At 38.7% G+C, this 15,322-nt stretch overlaps 1 protein-coding gene and 1 long non-coding RNA gene across 4 annotated transcripts in view; one reads left to right on the top strand and one right to left on the bottom strand.

The window, feature by feature from the left end:
- The window catches only part of LOC144650107 (uncharacterized), a 150,855-nt gene that overhangs the window by 4,764 nt on the left and 130,769 nt on the right, over positions 1-15,322 (top strand). The gene's annotated exons all lie outside the window — the stretch shown is intronic.
- Positions 116-13,369, bottom strand: LOC144650068 (uncharacterized). 3 transcript variants are annotated; one of them, XM_078509716.1, is made up of 4 exons: positions 13,265-13,369; positions 10,556-11,753; positions 1,381-1,458; positions 116-917 (listed from the first exon to the last, which is right to left on the bottom strand). In XM_078509716.1, exons 2-4 carry the CDS (start codon positions 11,748-11,750, stop codon positions 211-213), a joined length of 1,980 nt encoding a protein of 659 aa, XP_078365842.1. In that variant the 5' UTR covers positions 11,751-11,753; positions 13,265-13,369; the 3' UTR covers positions 116-210. The 3 variants fall into 3 exon arrangements, with proteins under 3 accessions (XP_078365842.1, XP_078365843.1, XP_078365844.1); XM_078509717.1 differs by having other exon boundaries at positions 10,556-11,823; positions 13,265-13,365; XM_078509718.1 differs by having other exon boundaries at positions 10,556-11,774; positions 13,265-13,309.

Below are 15,322 nucleotides of genomic sequence, written 5' to 3'. Positions count from 1 at the left end.
ACCAAGAGAAACGAAGTTACCAACTGTGGTAAAAACAAAACATTCCAACTTACATGTAGCTTGTGGCTGTATAAGGAGTCAATGCTTAATAATATACGGACCAAAAAACATAAACTTGTGGCCCTCACAAATACTATGTTAAATAATGTTTCACTTCACAAAGTGAACTGATTAATGACTCCCTTGATTGCCCTCGAGATGTCTGATGGTTTATTCCTTGACATTCTCTTCTTCTACATACTCCATCTCAAACGCCTGACGACTCTCATCAAGAAAAGCAATTGTCTCCTCAATATTAATGTTAACACTCTGACCATCTTCAAGGAAAAGAATATCTTGTCCTCTTTCTGTAATTAATACTTTATGCCCTGCAACACCATCAAGGTAGTGGTTTGCGAAGCATTGTATACGTTGCAATTCTCCTTCATAATCATCATCTGTTCCATAAATGGCCTGTGTCAACAGCATCTCCATCAGGGTGCTTTTTCTATTTTCATATAGGACCTTTTCGTTTTCTCTGATTTGTTTACATTCATGTACCTCCATATCATCCAGGGAAACTTCTCCCCTGTCAAATGAATAAAACAGTTGAAGAAGTGACTTCACCCTATCCACAAGTGCACTCAGCTCACCAGGTTGCTTCAGTGAAAGCAAGTTATAATTTGGAACAAAAAAATTATACAGGCTTGATTGCTGTAAACACTCTAACAGTGTTTCAAACACTTCCAACACCCGGTCATTCAAGTGATCTGCTTTCCATGCCATTTCGTCACTTCTGTATTTTTCATACATGTAGTACATGATTGTCTTTAACCAGTATGTGGGGATGCTGGGCTTCAAATCGAAGGTCTTGCTGTCATAATCCTGTGGAATGAAGGCATCCCGTAAATACTTCACTAGCCTCATACATTTTTTCTAAGGATGGGCCGATACTCGATACCAAATATTCGATACATCGATATTTTGACAATTTTGAAAAGTATCGATACTTTCGAAAAATATCGCACTTTCGATACGCTTTCGATACTGCACACGTGACCTGAGCCTGCGATCTTCTGGTCAGCACCTGCGGTTGAAAAATACAATTTTTCTCAAAGAAATATTGATGTTCTTGTCAATAATTGAATTTTTCTTGCCTTGACTTTATGTCCACACATTGCTGATGCAACAGTGAAACAAAAAGACCAAAATCAGCATTCTTGGCTAACATTTATAATGCCAGGTCTGTCCTTTGTATGGTCACATGACAAACCAATGACATCAGGACGGAAATGACGTCATAATATCGATATCGAGATCGATATCGAGAAAAAAGGCAAATATCGTATCGATATCGTATCGTTTTGAAAAACCAGTATCGGCCCATCCTTAATTTTTTCTGGCCATCTGAAGGGTTAAATTTCTCCATGATCTTTTGTTCCTGGATGGAGAATGATGCCCTGCACCATATGAAATCAGGCGGTGTGCGCACTGGGATCGCTATGCATCATGGTCGAAATTAAAATTCTGGTCATTTGTGTCAAGTCGTGGATAAGTGCACATCTCGTGGCAGGCGACGAAGGCGAGCTGTATTCGTTAAATACGCTGCGAAAATCAGCGAATTTGCTATGTTTTCTTTAAAAGAACGTTAATGTACAAACAAGGTCGAGTTTGGTTGCGAAAACAGTCTTCGCTTCTTGATACATACCGTTTGTTTATACGTACATTCGAATGTTGGTCCATGTGAGCGAAGGATAAATTATCTGCCCTGCCGGTGCATCGATAGCGGTCGATAGCCTACCATCTACTGCAAGACAACTCAATACAATATCACTTTGTTCGATCATTCACGATCAGTCAGCTTTTTTTTGACTCCGTTAAAGTAAGTGATCCCAAAACAATCGTGAGCAAACTCAAGGTAAGATGGCCTGTTCGAATGTTTTGACTTCTCTGCCGGTTCAGTCACTTCAGTGCCACCTTGAGTATTGAAATCGATTTGATCGTTTCGAGCTTTCAACTGTAGAAATATTGCTTTAAAAAGGCTTAATTTAATAGCTGCCTTGTGTTGTATAAGCTACCGAGTCTGCATGATAAGAATTGTACTGATGTATTCTTGTGTTTATGTTTATACAAACTGATCAAAAGTTGGCACAATATGTTATGAACAAGATCCTTTATAAATTAAGCTTTTCCAGGCTTTTTGCTGCTTGTTGCAGTTCTTTTTTGTTATTTACGGTTGAGGTTTGACTTCCTCCTGCATATACATTTTTTAAAAATTATTGAGCAACATTTCCCATGGGCTTGTTTTTTTTTAAACTAGAACACTTCAGTAATACTTGGTTAGAAAGTGTTAAATCAAATAAAAGAAAAACTGCATTTTACTGTATGTTTATTTGTCATTGCCAGTTTTTTGGTACAATTCTTTTGAAAAGTAGTTTAACTGTTTTGTTATAGCCATGAAACAGCAAATGACATTTGTGCTTATACAGCCTGATGGAGTCACCAGGAGAGTTTGGGAGAATTTCATAGTTTATGTTCAGTTAGTTCTCTCGTGGTAATATTAGGCTATCAAAACATGTCCCAAAAAGCCTACAAGTCATTCCCATGTTTACATACCTCCTGAAACAGGTTCGCACATAAATGAGCATGCAATTGCTTGCTCGAATTGTAAAACAGTGAATAGCATACTCATGAACCTTTCAGCTTTAGATCAGCCTACATTAGCAGGTGTAATAAATAGCAACCAGATCAGAAATTATGATGCAAGTCTTCTTTCATGCCTTTTAACTCCTTTCCTCTCCCATTTATTGAATTATAAAATGGTGTCAGTACTTGGATCTTGGAATGTAGTGATCTAAGGCTAATTTTTGCAAGTCATTTCTCTCATCTGAATGTATTCTCTCATCATTGACATATTAGCACTGATCTCAATGACTGCACTTGCTTTGATGCCAGTTATTTATAGCAATAGCTGTTTTCCCTGCCCTTGGTTCACCTGGTGACCATTTTAGCACTCAGTATACATTCTGCCTACCAAAATAAGCAAATCCCTGAGTATCTCTGTTGTCATCTAAGGATCTTTATCATGCTGTCACCTTTAAAATTCACAAATTGGTGTATTTTCTTTTTTAACAATTACCTGTCTTCAATGGGCACATTTTATATAAGTAAACAATGAACACAAGTCAAGCATACAGACTTTTATTCAATTTATTCAATCTTTATTTTAGACACCTGGAAGCTAAGAAAATGATCTGGGAATTTGTGTTCAACATCAAAATACCCTTGAATGAACTTCCCCACAGAGTTTGATTCAGCTTTAAAACACATCTTTGACTTATAATAACGATAAATCGTTCCCTTTGACTAAAATGAACTACATTATTTTTTATTTAGTTTGGGTTAGCCTGTTGATTTCTATCAGCCATGCACCGATGTAAAACATTTTAAGCACCGCTGGTAATCTAAACAATGTTGGAGGAAACGGTTCGTCGCTATCTCATGATTAAACGAGTCACACCATGCGATCACTTCTTGTATCTGTCACCTCTTCGAAGCCATATTTGCCACCAAAACATGTCTGTATTAATTCGGAAAATCTACAACACAACGAGGGGAGCGTTTGGGAGCGTTTATACCCTGGCTTAGAACAAGCATTGTAGAAACAGTTTATACCAATTTCTTCGTCCAATGTGCAATGTACGAAAAATTATAGCTCAAGACAAGACGGATTCAAATTACATGCTCAGGGCCATTCCATTTTATATCCACACCCCCCTGTTGACGAGGTAAGTCAAGATTTACCCCCTAAGAAAAAAAGATCAAAGTGCCGACATGATGCCCCCCTCAGAAAAACCCGATTTTTTCTTAACCCCATCAGAAAAAAGACCACTTTTTGCTCATTTTTTACTTACCCCCTCAGAAAGAATCAAACGTGCCGACATATTTTAGACCTCTAAAGAAAAATTCGTCAACGGGGGGGTGTGAATTTTTTTTGGAATGGCCCTCATACGGGACGAATTTTCGTTGGGTATATACTTCATGGGTGAATGCCATGAGTGCATTGAATACCCACATTGCATTGTGGGTACATTATGGATACAAGTGCATTATGGTCCAATGCCTAATCTCTTTCTGGCTGACTTGGCTTCCTTCACTTACTTGAGTTACTTAGAAAACTTAGATCACTTGGTTGACTTGGCTTCCTTCACTTACTTGAGTTACTTCGCTAACTTAGATCACTTGGCTAACTTGGCTTCCTTCACTTACTTGAGTTACTTGGATAACTTAGGTCACTTGGCTAACTTGGCTTCCTTCACTTACTTGAGTTACTTAGATAACTTATGGCAATTTGCTAATTTTGCTTCCTTCACTTACTTGAGTTACTTGAGTCACTTAGATAACTTAGGGCACTTGGTTAACTTGGCTTCCTTCACTTACTTGAGTTACTTGGATGACTTCGCTAACTTAGGTCACTTGCCTAACTTCACTTACTTGAGTTACTTGGATAACTTGGCTAACTTGGCTCTCTTAGCTTCCTTCACTTACTTGAGTTACTTGGATAACTTTGGTCACTTGGCTAACTTGGCTTCCTTCACTTACTTGAGTTACTTGGATAACTTAGGTCACTTGGCTAACTTGGCTTCCTTCACTTACTTGAGTTACTTAGATAACTTATGGCAATTTGCTAATTTTGCTTCCTTCACTTACTTGAGTTACTTGAGTCACTTAGATAACTTTGGGCACTTGGTTAACTTGGATTCCTTCACTTACTTGTGTTACTTAGATAACTTAGGGCACTTGGTTAACTTGGCTTACTTCACTTACTTGAGTTACTTGGATGACTTCGCTAACTTAGGTCACTTGGCTTCCTTCACTTACTTGAGTTACTTGAGTTACTTGGATAACTTAGGTCACTTGGTTAACTTGGCTTCCTTCACTTACTTGAGTTACTTGGATAACTTAGGGCACTTGGCTAACTTGGCTTCCTTCACTTACTTGAGTTACTTGGATAACTTAGGGCACTTGGTTAACTTGGCTTCCTTCACTTACTTGAGTTACTTGAGTTACTTGGATAACTTAGGGCACTTGGTTAACTTGGCTTCCTTCACTTACTTGAGTTACTTGGATGACTTCGCTAACTTAGGTCACTTGGCTAACTTCACTTACTTGAGTTACTTGGATAACTTGGCTAACTTGGCTCACTTAGCTTCCTTCACTTACTTGAGTTACTTGGATAACTTTGGTCACTTGGCTAACTTGGCTTCCTTCACTCACTTGGCTAACATGGCTTCTTAACAAAAAAAAGAAAATCACTGACAGCTTAAAAAAAATCGCGTTTAATAGCCAGGGATTAGGGATTATTCTAAAAAGGAACTGTCAGCCTCATAAATACCCGATGGCCAAAAAAAGTTGCAGTGGGTGAAAGCCCAAAACTCCCATGCATGTTGCATAAAAAATTAGCCGTGTACCCACACACACACACTACATTCTCAATCTAGTAAGTGTATACAGCATGACTTCACTTTATCCTCGTTTCATTTCCTTAGTTAGTAAATAAATAATTAAATCAACTTTGTTTGACGAGGGTTGCACCGCTAGTAATGGCGGACAATTAAATCCGAAACTTCATATGATTGGCTCTCATCAGTGTGGATTTATTTGCTAATCGCGCTTTCTTTGTTCTAAATCGCATCTTTTGCCCACGCAAATAAAAATGGAACATTCAAACAATTACTGTAGTTTCTTTTTCTTTTTAACATTTCTTTTTAAGATATTGGAACATTCCAAAAATTATTGTCGTGGAGGCGACCAAATGGACACCTTTCAAAAAGCAAGAGGCAGAAGAACGTTTAACTGAGTCTATGTTTTCATATGACCGCCAAGAATCACAACAAGTGAATAGTGAAAGCATTGTCGTAACACACACAATTGACGATGTTTGTTCAGAAAACGTGGCGGAAAGTATCCTTAAAGCGGCCCTGGGTAATTATGAAATTATAAAGAAATTTTCAGAATACAACTGCAACAGATCAATTAATGCCGATGACCTTCTGCTATTAACTAATATCCCAGCCGGCCTAACAATGTGCCATACACAAGACATCGAGAATGAAGAAGATCTTTGTGACCCAACTGTTGCTGAACATACTGAAACCCTGTCTAGAAATCTCGGAGGATTTAATCTAACAACCGATGTGGTACCAAAGGACGGAGACTGTGCTTTCCGCAGTATAGCTCGAATGTTACGATCTATCTGCAATAATCAAGAGCAACTCGAGGTACTCAATCACCTGACATCAATCGGTCTTTGTCAATCTGAAAATAAAGACACAGTCACCATGCGGAATTTGTTCGTCGATGAATTGCTGAAATTTGACGAAGACATTTTAGCCTTTTTCACCGACCAAAGCAGGGAGGCATTGGAAACCAAGGCACTCGAGTTCAGAAGGCAGGGGACATTTGACACAGCAATCGGGGACGTTGTCATGAGAGTATGTGCCCAGTTGCTACGAGTGCCTATCATGGTGGTGACATCTCTTAACTCTCTGCCATGTGTACCTTTCCTTCCCAGCAACCCACTAACCAGCAAACCTATTTTCGTAGCCTACCATTATTATGGAGCAGGTCACTACGATGCCACGACACCATTAGGTAAGATGAAATAATTATTAATTACAATGCACAAAAATAGCAGTTTAAATTATAAGAAGTACACGGAAATGTGCTTCTTCACTGAATCAAAAATGTTTTCATGCAGTGTCAAAGACAACCTTTCATCACATATGAAAACTTATTGTTTTTAAACAATCAGTTGTGACTTTGCAATTTGTGCTGTCACAACTACTCAATTACAAAAGGGACGCAATCGTGAAAAAACTAGTTGAAATGCCAGTGGTATGCAGCCAAAAATTAAGTATTGATGTGTGTTCTTGAAATCGACATTCAATTCAGACCATTCACTGAAAGAAAAAATGCTGAAATTTATTGTTTCTGTTCTGCTTTGTGATTGGTTAACTTTGTCTGGGTGACCCCGGTAACTGTAGCACTGTATGATCTTCAGAACATATGTGCAGTTTTTTAGGATATCAACAAAACGCAAAATAACTAAAAGATTTACATGTAAGTTGCTGATTAATATCATTGAACTTTTTTCGGCGTCTAGGTGTGCAAGACAGGGGTAAGTCGGACGAGAGGCAAGAACCCAAAAGCCAAACCACTAAAGAAAATGTCGGGTGTAAGTGTGGCAGCAATATAAAGTCACGAGATAAATTCGCGTGTACCAAAAAAGGAGGAACGGCTCGCTGCCCTTGTGTTAAAAAAGGTCAACCCTGTAACCGCGATCTGTGCAAGTGCCGCTCCTGTGGAAACGTCGACAAAAAAGGCAACGAAAAACCAGTGATTCAATGCAGATGCGGTGAAAAGAAAACGAATGAGAATGCAGAAAAAGCTTTTTGCGTAGACGCCAAAGGACAAAACAGAACGAGATGCCCCTGTTTTACAGCTGGTTTAGGATGCATAGGCTGCAAGTGCTACAACTGTCGGAACATCTTTGGAGAAAACAACATTAATACTCCAACAAAAGGAAAAGGCAAGCAAAGAAGCAAGTCGATGCTCTCTTCCCCACCTTCTCTTAAAAGGCGTCGAGGAACTGAATATTTGAAAGAAAATAACGGCGATAATATTACGGCGGGGTGGAGTCAGATAGAGAACTGTGTGCTTGATATGACGGAAAATTTCATTTGCTCTTCCAGTTTAGGACCCACTAAAGAAAATATCTGCATTTTGTACAATTTTGTAATCGAAAGTAGATATGCAAAATGTAACTCGTTAATTTTTAACGGCCGAAAAACCCTCGCGCAAATAAGTGGAAAACTGACTTATAAATACAGACGCACGGAAGCTATATGGCAGTTGGCTAGTGGACAGTAAGTTTAAACCCAAAGATTAATTTTCATACGATTTCCATGGTTACGTTACGTCACGCGGCACATTTTGTTTTATATCTGTATTTTGTTGCGTTGAAAGTGGATCGAATTTGTTTAAGTTTTTTAACGCATAAAATATTTTTACACCAGTAGCGTCAAGACAACACTCGCAGTTCTTTGAATAATGAGTGAACGTTTGTTTGATGCCATTTTTACTGATTGGTCCAAGTATGAGAGCTGGAAACTGTTGTAGCACTATGCAGTTCAAAGTAGTAGTTGTCCATTCATTAAAGAGGTTATAGTTGTACTAGGATAAAAAAGTTAATGGTCTGTTTCTTCTGATTTCGAAACCATGTATATTAAACAATCCCATGTGATATTTAAATTTACAGAAGGCATACAAGTTACAATTAAAGTAGAACTTTCCAATTACTAGAAAAAGTATGTTTCGATGGCACAGACATCTTAGTCAGTTACAAAGGGAATTTGATGTTTCGGATTTAATTGTCCGCCATTACTAGCGGTGCAACCCTCGTAAAACAAAGTTGATTTAATTATTTATTTACTAACTGAGGAAAATGAAACGAGGATAAAGTGAAGTCATGCTGTATACACTTACTAGATTGAGAATGTAGTGTGTGTGTGTGGGTAAACGGCTAATTTTTTATGCAGCATGCATGGGAGTTTTGGGCTTTCACCCACTGCAACTTTTTTTGGCCATCGGGTATTTATGAGGCTGACAGTTCCTTTTTAGAATAATCCCTAATCCCTGGCTATTAAACGCGATTTTTTTTAAGCTGTCAGTGATTTTCTTTCTTTGTTAAGAAGCCATGTTAGCCAAGTGAGTGAAGGAAGCCAAGTTAGCCAAGTGACCAAAGTTATCCAAGTAACTCAAGTAAGTGAAGGAAGCTAAGTGAGCCAAGTAACTCAAGTAAGTGAAGGAAGCTAAGTGAGCCAAGTAACTCAAGTAAGTGAAGGAAGCTAAGTGAGCCAAGTAACTCAAGTAAGTGAAGGAAGCCAAGTTATCCAAGTAACTCAAGTAACTCAAGTAAGTGAAGGAAGCTAAGTGAGCCAAGTCAGCGAAGTTATCCAAGTAACTCAAGTAAGTGAAGAAAGCTAAGTGAGCCAAGTAACTCAAGTAGGTGAAGGAAGCTAAGTGAGCCAAGTCAGCGAAGTTATCCAAGTAACTCAAGTAAGTGAAGGAAGCTAAGTGAGCCAAGTTAGCGAAGTTATCCAAGTAACTCAAGTAAGTGAAGGAAGCCAAGTTATCCAAGTAACTCAAGTAAGTGAAGGAAGCTAAGTGAGCCAAGTCAGCGAAGTTATCCAAGTAACTCAAGTAAGTGAAGGAAGCTAAGTGAGCCAAGTTAGCGAAGTTATCCAAGTAACTCAAGTAAGTGAAGGAAGCCAAGTTATCCAAGTAACTCAAGTAAGTGAAGGAAGCTAAGTGAGCCAAGTAACTCAAGTAAGTGAAGGAAGCTAAGTGAGCCAAGTAACTCAAGTAAGTGAAGGAAGCTAAGTGAGCCAAGTCAGCGAAGTTATCCAAGTAACTCAAGTAAGTGAAGGAAGCTAAGTGAGCCAAGTCAGCGAAGTTATCCAAGTAACTCAAGTAAGTTAAGGAAGCCAAGTTATCCAAATAACTCAAGTAAGTGAAGGAAGCTAAGTGAAGGAAGCTAAGTGAGCCAAGTAACTCAAGTAAGTGAAGGAAGCCAAGTTATCCAAGTAACTCAAGTAAGTGAAGGAAGCTAAGTGAGCCAAGTCAGCGAAGTTATCCAAGTAACTCAAGTAAGTGAAGGAAGCTAAGTGAGCCAAGTTATCCAAGTATCCAAGTATTTCAAGTAAGTGAAGAAAGCCAAGTTAACCAAGTGACCTAAGTTTTCTAAGTAACTCAAGTAAGTGAAGGAAGCCAAGTCAGCCAGAAAGAGATTAAGCATTGGACCATAATGCACTTGTATCCATAATGTACCCACAATGCAATGTGGGTATTCAATGCACTCATGGCATTCACCCATGAAGTAAAATACTCAAGTAAGTGAAGGAAGCTAAGTGAAGGAAGCTAAGTGAGCCAAGTAACTCAAGTAAGTGAAGGAAGCCAAGTTATCCAAGTAACTCAAGTAAGTGAAGGAAGCTAAGTGAGCCAAGTCAGCGAAGTTATCCAAGTAACTCAAGTAAGTGAAGGAAGCTAAGTGAGCCAAGTTATCCAAGTATCCAAGTATTTCAAGTAAGTGAAGAAAGCCAAGTTAACCAAGTGACCTAAGTTTTCTAAGTAACTCAAGTAAGTGAAGGAAGCCAAGTCAGCCAGAAAGAGATTAAGCATTGGACCATAATGCACTTGTATCCATAATGTACCCACAATGCAATGTGGGTATTCAATGCACTCATGGCATTCACCCATGAAGTATATACCTTTCGTTGTCTGCGTTTTTGCTGAAAATAATATACATTGCTTATTTTGTTGACAGAGATGCAATCTTAGTGAGTATAAGTTTTTGTAACTGTAGAAAAGGAGCTCAGAAAAGAAATAATTCTATCGATAAAGTAAAACGAAGCTTGTAACTTACTAAATTTTCCCAGCTTCGCCGCCATCTTGAAAATTTTACATCCACAATGCATAGCGATCCCAGTGCGCACACCGCCTGATATGAAATCAGCTAACAGGAGATGGAAAACATCAGGAACTGAAGACTGTATTGAAATGAGGTCTTCCTCTTGTGCAAGATGAACAGGTTGGCTTTCAGGCTCATAAAGTGCACTGGTATCATGCTTTGCATCATTTCTGTCTTCAGGTGCAACAAGTGTAGCTGCCGTTTCTGTTGAGTCCCAGGTTGACTTGTGGCTCGATATGTCACATTTTTCAAGCTCTGCTGTTGGCAGGCGTGTTTGCCCAGATGATCCATTGTTACCTTTAAGATCCTTTTCGAGTGGCGCTGAGGAGCAATCACATGCTGGCTTTACAATTGGAATAGCAAATGCAAAATCCACTGTTACTTTCAGGCTTGGAAATGTTTTACCATGCCATACAAAACGAGGTGTAAAAGCCATTCTTGCTGGAGCATTAATGCCAGACATTTCAAACATTTCAGCATTTGTAGTAACATTGCCACTGATTCCCATGAATTCCCAACCAGTCGGAAGAAACTCTATGAACTTGGTCTCAATTGCGTGAAGAAGTTTTGCAAATATCACCTTCATAAAGGCCTCCTGTTCCACAGGACCTTTAACAGTAAAATGGGCTGCTTCAAACTCAAAAATATCTGAGAAGAGATCCTTATCACAAACTTTATAGGCTATTCGTCCAAGCGAATTGCTACATAAGCCTTGATGAAACACAACTGCATCACTTGAAGCAAGAGACGGAACTTCAATCATAAAATCAAATTCATCTGGTTTTCCAATTTTAACTCCCTCATATGTGCTACCTGTCCTCAGTAGTCGGCACTTATGGAATAGGTGAAAGTTTGCTCTAAGGTATTCACAGAAATTCTCTGCAGCATTTTCCATCATGTTCTTAATTGCCTCCCCTTCTTCAGTTATGGGATAAGAAGCCTTTTGTTCAGCAACTTGAAGAAGATAATCTAAAAGAGAACAAGTTTGTTTCTTGGCCACAGGTGATGTCGCAGAGTGTTTTCCTTTGTGTATACTCTCTCTGTTCATAACAGCTTGAAGTTGCTCAGGTACCAGTTGTGAATCAACATAAGATTTATCCAGAAGACAAGTTTCTTGTTGATCACTCTTTAGTGCAGGATGTTGTGATGTGGTGTATGTTGCAAGTAATTCATACGATGACCTCGAAAATGACTGGACATTTTGGTTTGAGAAATGACCTTCCTGCTGCACAGAAGCCATTGCCTAAAGTTAAAAAAACACCATCTGTGTTTGACACAAACACCACAAATTTTTATAAGTTGCTTCCATGTTGCTAAAAAACACAAATTGATTGACCACTTACATGGACAGCAAGCTCATACAAAAACTACATTTCTGACAGAAGAGAAAAGTTGTTGCATAAAGAAAACTGCCACCATAATTATAGAAGTACCAACAGTGTTTGCCATTGCAATAGACATTACAATATTATTCCATATTTTTTTTACCATCCACAAATGCCCTAGCCTGAATGTCAGACATCCCTCTGTGCTCGCCTGCTTGCCAGAAGGAACGTCTGCACACATTTGAGCCTAATGCCGTCCGGTGACGTCACTACACTCTGGTTGTAATTCATGCGGTAAAGTTTCTGTCGAGGCCATGAAATTGTGAAAGAAAAATCGCTTCAATAAAGGATTACAGGGTATAAAATTGTTTTAATAGTAAACTATGAGACAAATGAATAAGATTTTAATCGACTGCAGGCTATATTCTTTTACGGAACCGATTTAATCTGAACTGAAGCTTATCTAGCGATCAAAATATAATATGTTACGCAGCGAGCAAATACAACACACTCGTGAGTACTTAAATGAATCAATTTAGACGGTTACTGAGGCATCAAGAAACGGAATTCAATACAAAAATATCCTACTTGACTATGGGCACTGAGTTCAGAAATCACTGGCTCATCGAGGCCGCAGGACATAAACGTCGAGCGGCTTTGTTGACAAAACAAGAATACATATATAAATTTGGCAAAACACTGCATGTCGAAGCGACGAATGCCGCCAACTTAAAACCTACCGATTTCCATTACTGTTCTTCATCCGTAGGTAAACTAATAAAGTAATAAACTAAAGGTAAATGACTAATAAATTCATTTCTGGGAAGGTAACTCCTTCGAACTCTTTCCAAACGTTTTCAAATTACAATCCTCGCGCGGTAAAATTCAGTCATAATTTCACATAATTATGCAAATAATTTTAAAATCAACCAATCAAAATCACTACCCGGTTTTCGGGTAATGACGTCACCGGACGGCATTAGGCTCAAATGTGTTCAGACGTTCCTTCTGGCAAGCAGGAGAGCACAGAGGGATGTCTGAAATTCAGGCTAAAAATGCCCCAACGCTGCCAAAGTGACTCTCACACAGATGCCCTGATTATGTCCGCCTCCTGCCTACCCCCCCCCCCCTCCTCCACCCACTCCTACGTCGAAAAGCTCAAAGAAAGTCAAATATATTTGGTGTGTAAGTATTTATCTTAATTTTATTTAACCCCCCACAGTCATCCCTGAACCTCACCATCAAATTTGAGTGCTACCTTGTGGGTAAGGTTTTGCTAAGCTTTCAATAACAAGTTGAAAATTCCTGTTTCGACACAGCACAACACTTAGCGAACGTCTTTGTCGACCGATCTCTCTGTTGCTCGTGTTTACTAAATGGGAGGTAAACAGCTGAATATCAGAATTTAAATTCTGTAATCATTACTAACCTTCTGGAAAAAGGGTCTCAAAATGTTCTTCTGCACGGATCAAAGGGAAAAGCTGAGTACCCTGGAACAACCGACGATGAACCGTTTTCGCGTTCCTGAAGCCCAGCCATCAAACACGTTGAATACGTGGTGTAACAATCCTTAATTTTCTCTAAAAACCCATAATGGCACCTTATGTAATAGAGAAGACATGACAACACGCGTATATTTACCAGCAATTTGGCAGTCAATCAAATTCAATCTGATAAAGAAAGCAGCCTTTGCATGTCTGAGAATAGAGGATCAGCTATTTTAATTCATAAGATGGCAGACATTTTATTAAACAGAGAAGCTTGCATCAGTGATTTGCACAATGGAAATACAAAAGATATACAAAGATCTCTCTTTCTCTCAAGTCAGCCTTGACCTGACTTTCTCAAAATCTTTAAAATCATAACCCCGAAGGAGGTTTGGATACCTGATCTTAATTTGCATATATTTTCACGATTTTATTTCTCTGTTATATACTCGATAGTTTTTGTTTCAATTGAGAAGATACAGCTATTTCAGTAAACGTTGTCCGGATCAAAGCTATAAAGACAAGACTGAAAGGCAGTATGATATGGGTAGAACAAGAGAGCAATTAGCCATGTTCAAAACGAGCAGGGGACTGGGTACGAATATTCAATATCGATTGCACTGAAAAACTGGGCCTGTCATCTGAAAGAGCATCCAAAAATTAGTAACTCAACCAAATTTGAGAGTTATTGGTTTAAACGCAAAGGCATGGAACTCGTTTAAAAATCGTTAAAATAAGAGAGCTTTGTATGGCTGGATGGACAGCTTGCACCGTGACAAACACGAATTTGCACGTTTTCTCTTTCTTCAGACATGTGAAACAGGGTGCTTTTAGCCACACTGAATTTTAGACGAATTTTCAAGCGACATTGAAAGCTTCAGAAAGGCCTCCTGAGAGGAAAAACAAACTCGTGAATTCTTCACGTGCAAAATACAAATTTGTATATTTAATGAAGCTTATATGCAAATTTGTAGTGAATACCCGGAACGCCATGCGGTCTTGCCTTTTAGCTTTAACCCGACAACGTTAATTGAAATAGCTGTATATCAAACATTTGAGACAGTGTTCTATAAGCTATCCAAACACCTCTAATTTCGTCCAAAATACTCCGCTGCGCATCATATTTTCAACTCAGATTATCTCTCTTGTTTGATATATTATGTCCCCTTGCATAAAATAATTATCACATTATCGGTATATCATAATTCAGACTGCAGTCCCTTACCCTAACCAAAAACTATATTAACTCTTACCCTAATGCTCTAGAACTAACCCTATCTCTGAAATTAAGGAAAACTAATTTCCTGGAGGAACAAAAAGGTGAGAAAAAATTTTAAATTTTTTCTTAATCTTGAAAGTAACAGGAGTGAAAAAACTTGCGTTCGTCGTCTGTATAACAGCGATGGCCAACCAATAATTAGCTCTCATGACAGCTTATAATTATATTGGGTGAACTTAATCAAGACTCTCAGAACAGTGTTGATATAAACGCAGAAATTTTTGGATAACATAAACTTGCCTAAAGTGGCCGTGCAGGGTACAAAATTGCTTTGTGAAGGGGAACTGTCAATTCAAGAATGTTACAAATGCCTTGCTCAAGTTTCCTAACGGCAAGGTACCTGGTAAGGATGGTCTTACCACAGAATTCTACAAAGCCTTTTGGAACCTTCTCGGGCAGCAGCTAACATGTTTCACGGAAAATAACATCATAGACAAAGAGGTCTTTAGTGTTTTTAGGTATTGCAAAGGCCACTTTGCAAAAATGACTGACAAACTGTTCTCAGTTAAATATTTAGCCTTTGCACAAATTGTGTCCAAAAGGAATCTTCCTTGCACAGCAATTTTCATGAAAAGGTGCAGAATTTTAGTCAGGTTTTAAGATTGTGCAGTTCCAGTAAATATCCATACTCCCCCCACAGATCAGAAGGGATTGGAAATTTCCTGGGGGGGGGGGGGTCTCAAAGACCAAAAATTTTAAAGAAATGTAAGAAATTTAACTG

The sequence above is a fragment of the Oculina patagonica genome, chromosome 4 (genome assembly GCF_052425735.1).
Source record: "Oculina patagonica isolate OP01 chromosome 4, crgOcupat, whole genome shotgun sequence".
Lineage (NCBI taxonomy): Eukaryota > Metazoa > Cnidaria > Anthozoa > Scleractinia > Oculinidae > Oculina > Oculina patagonica.
The sequence above is the reverse complement of the archived record's forward strand: the minus strand, read 5'-3'. Positions and strand labels throughout refer to the sequence as shown.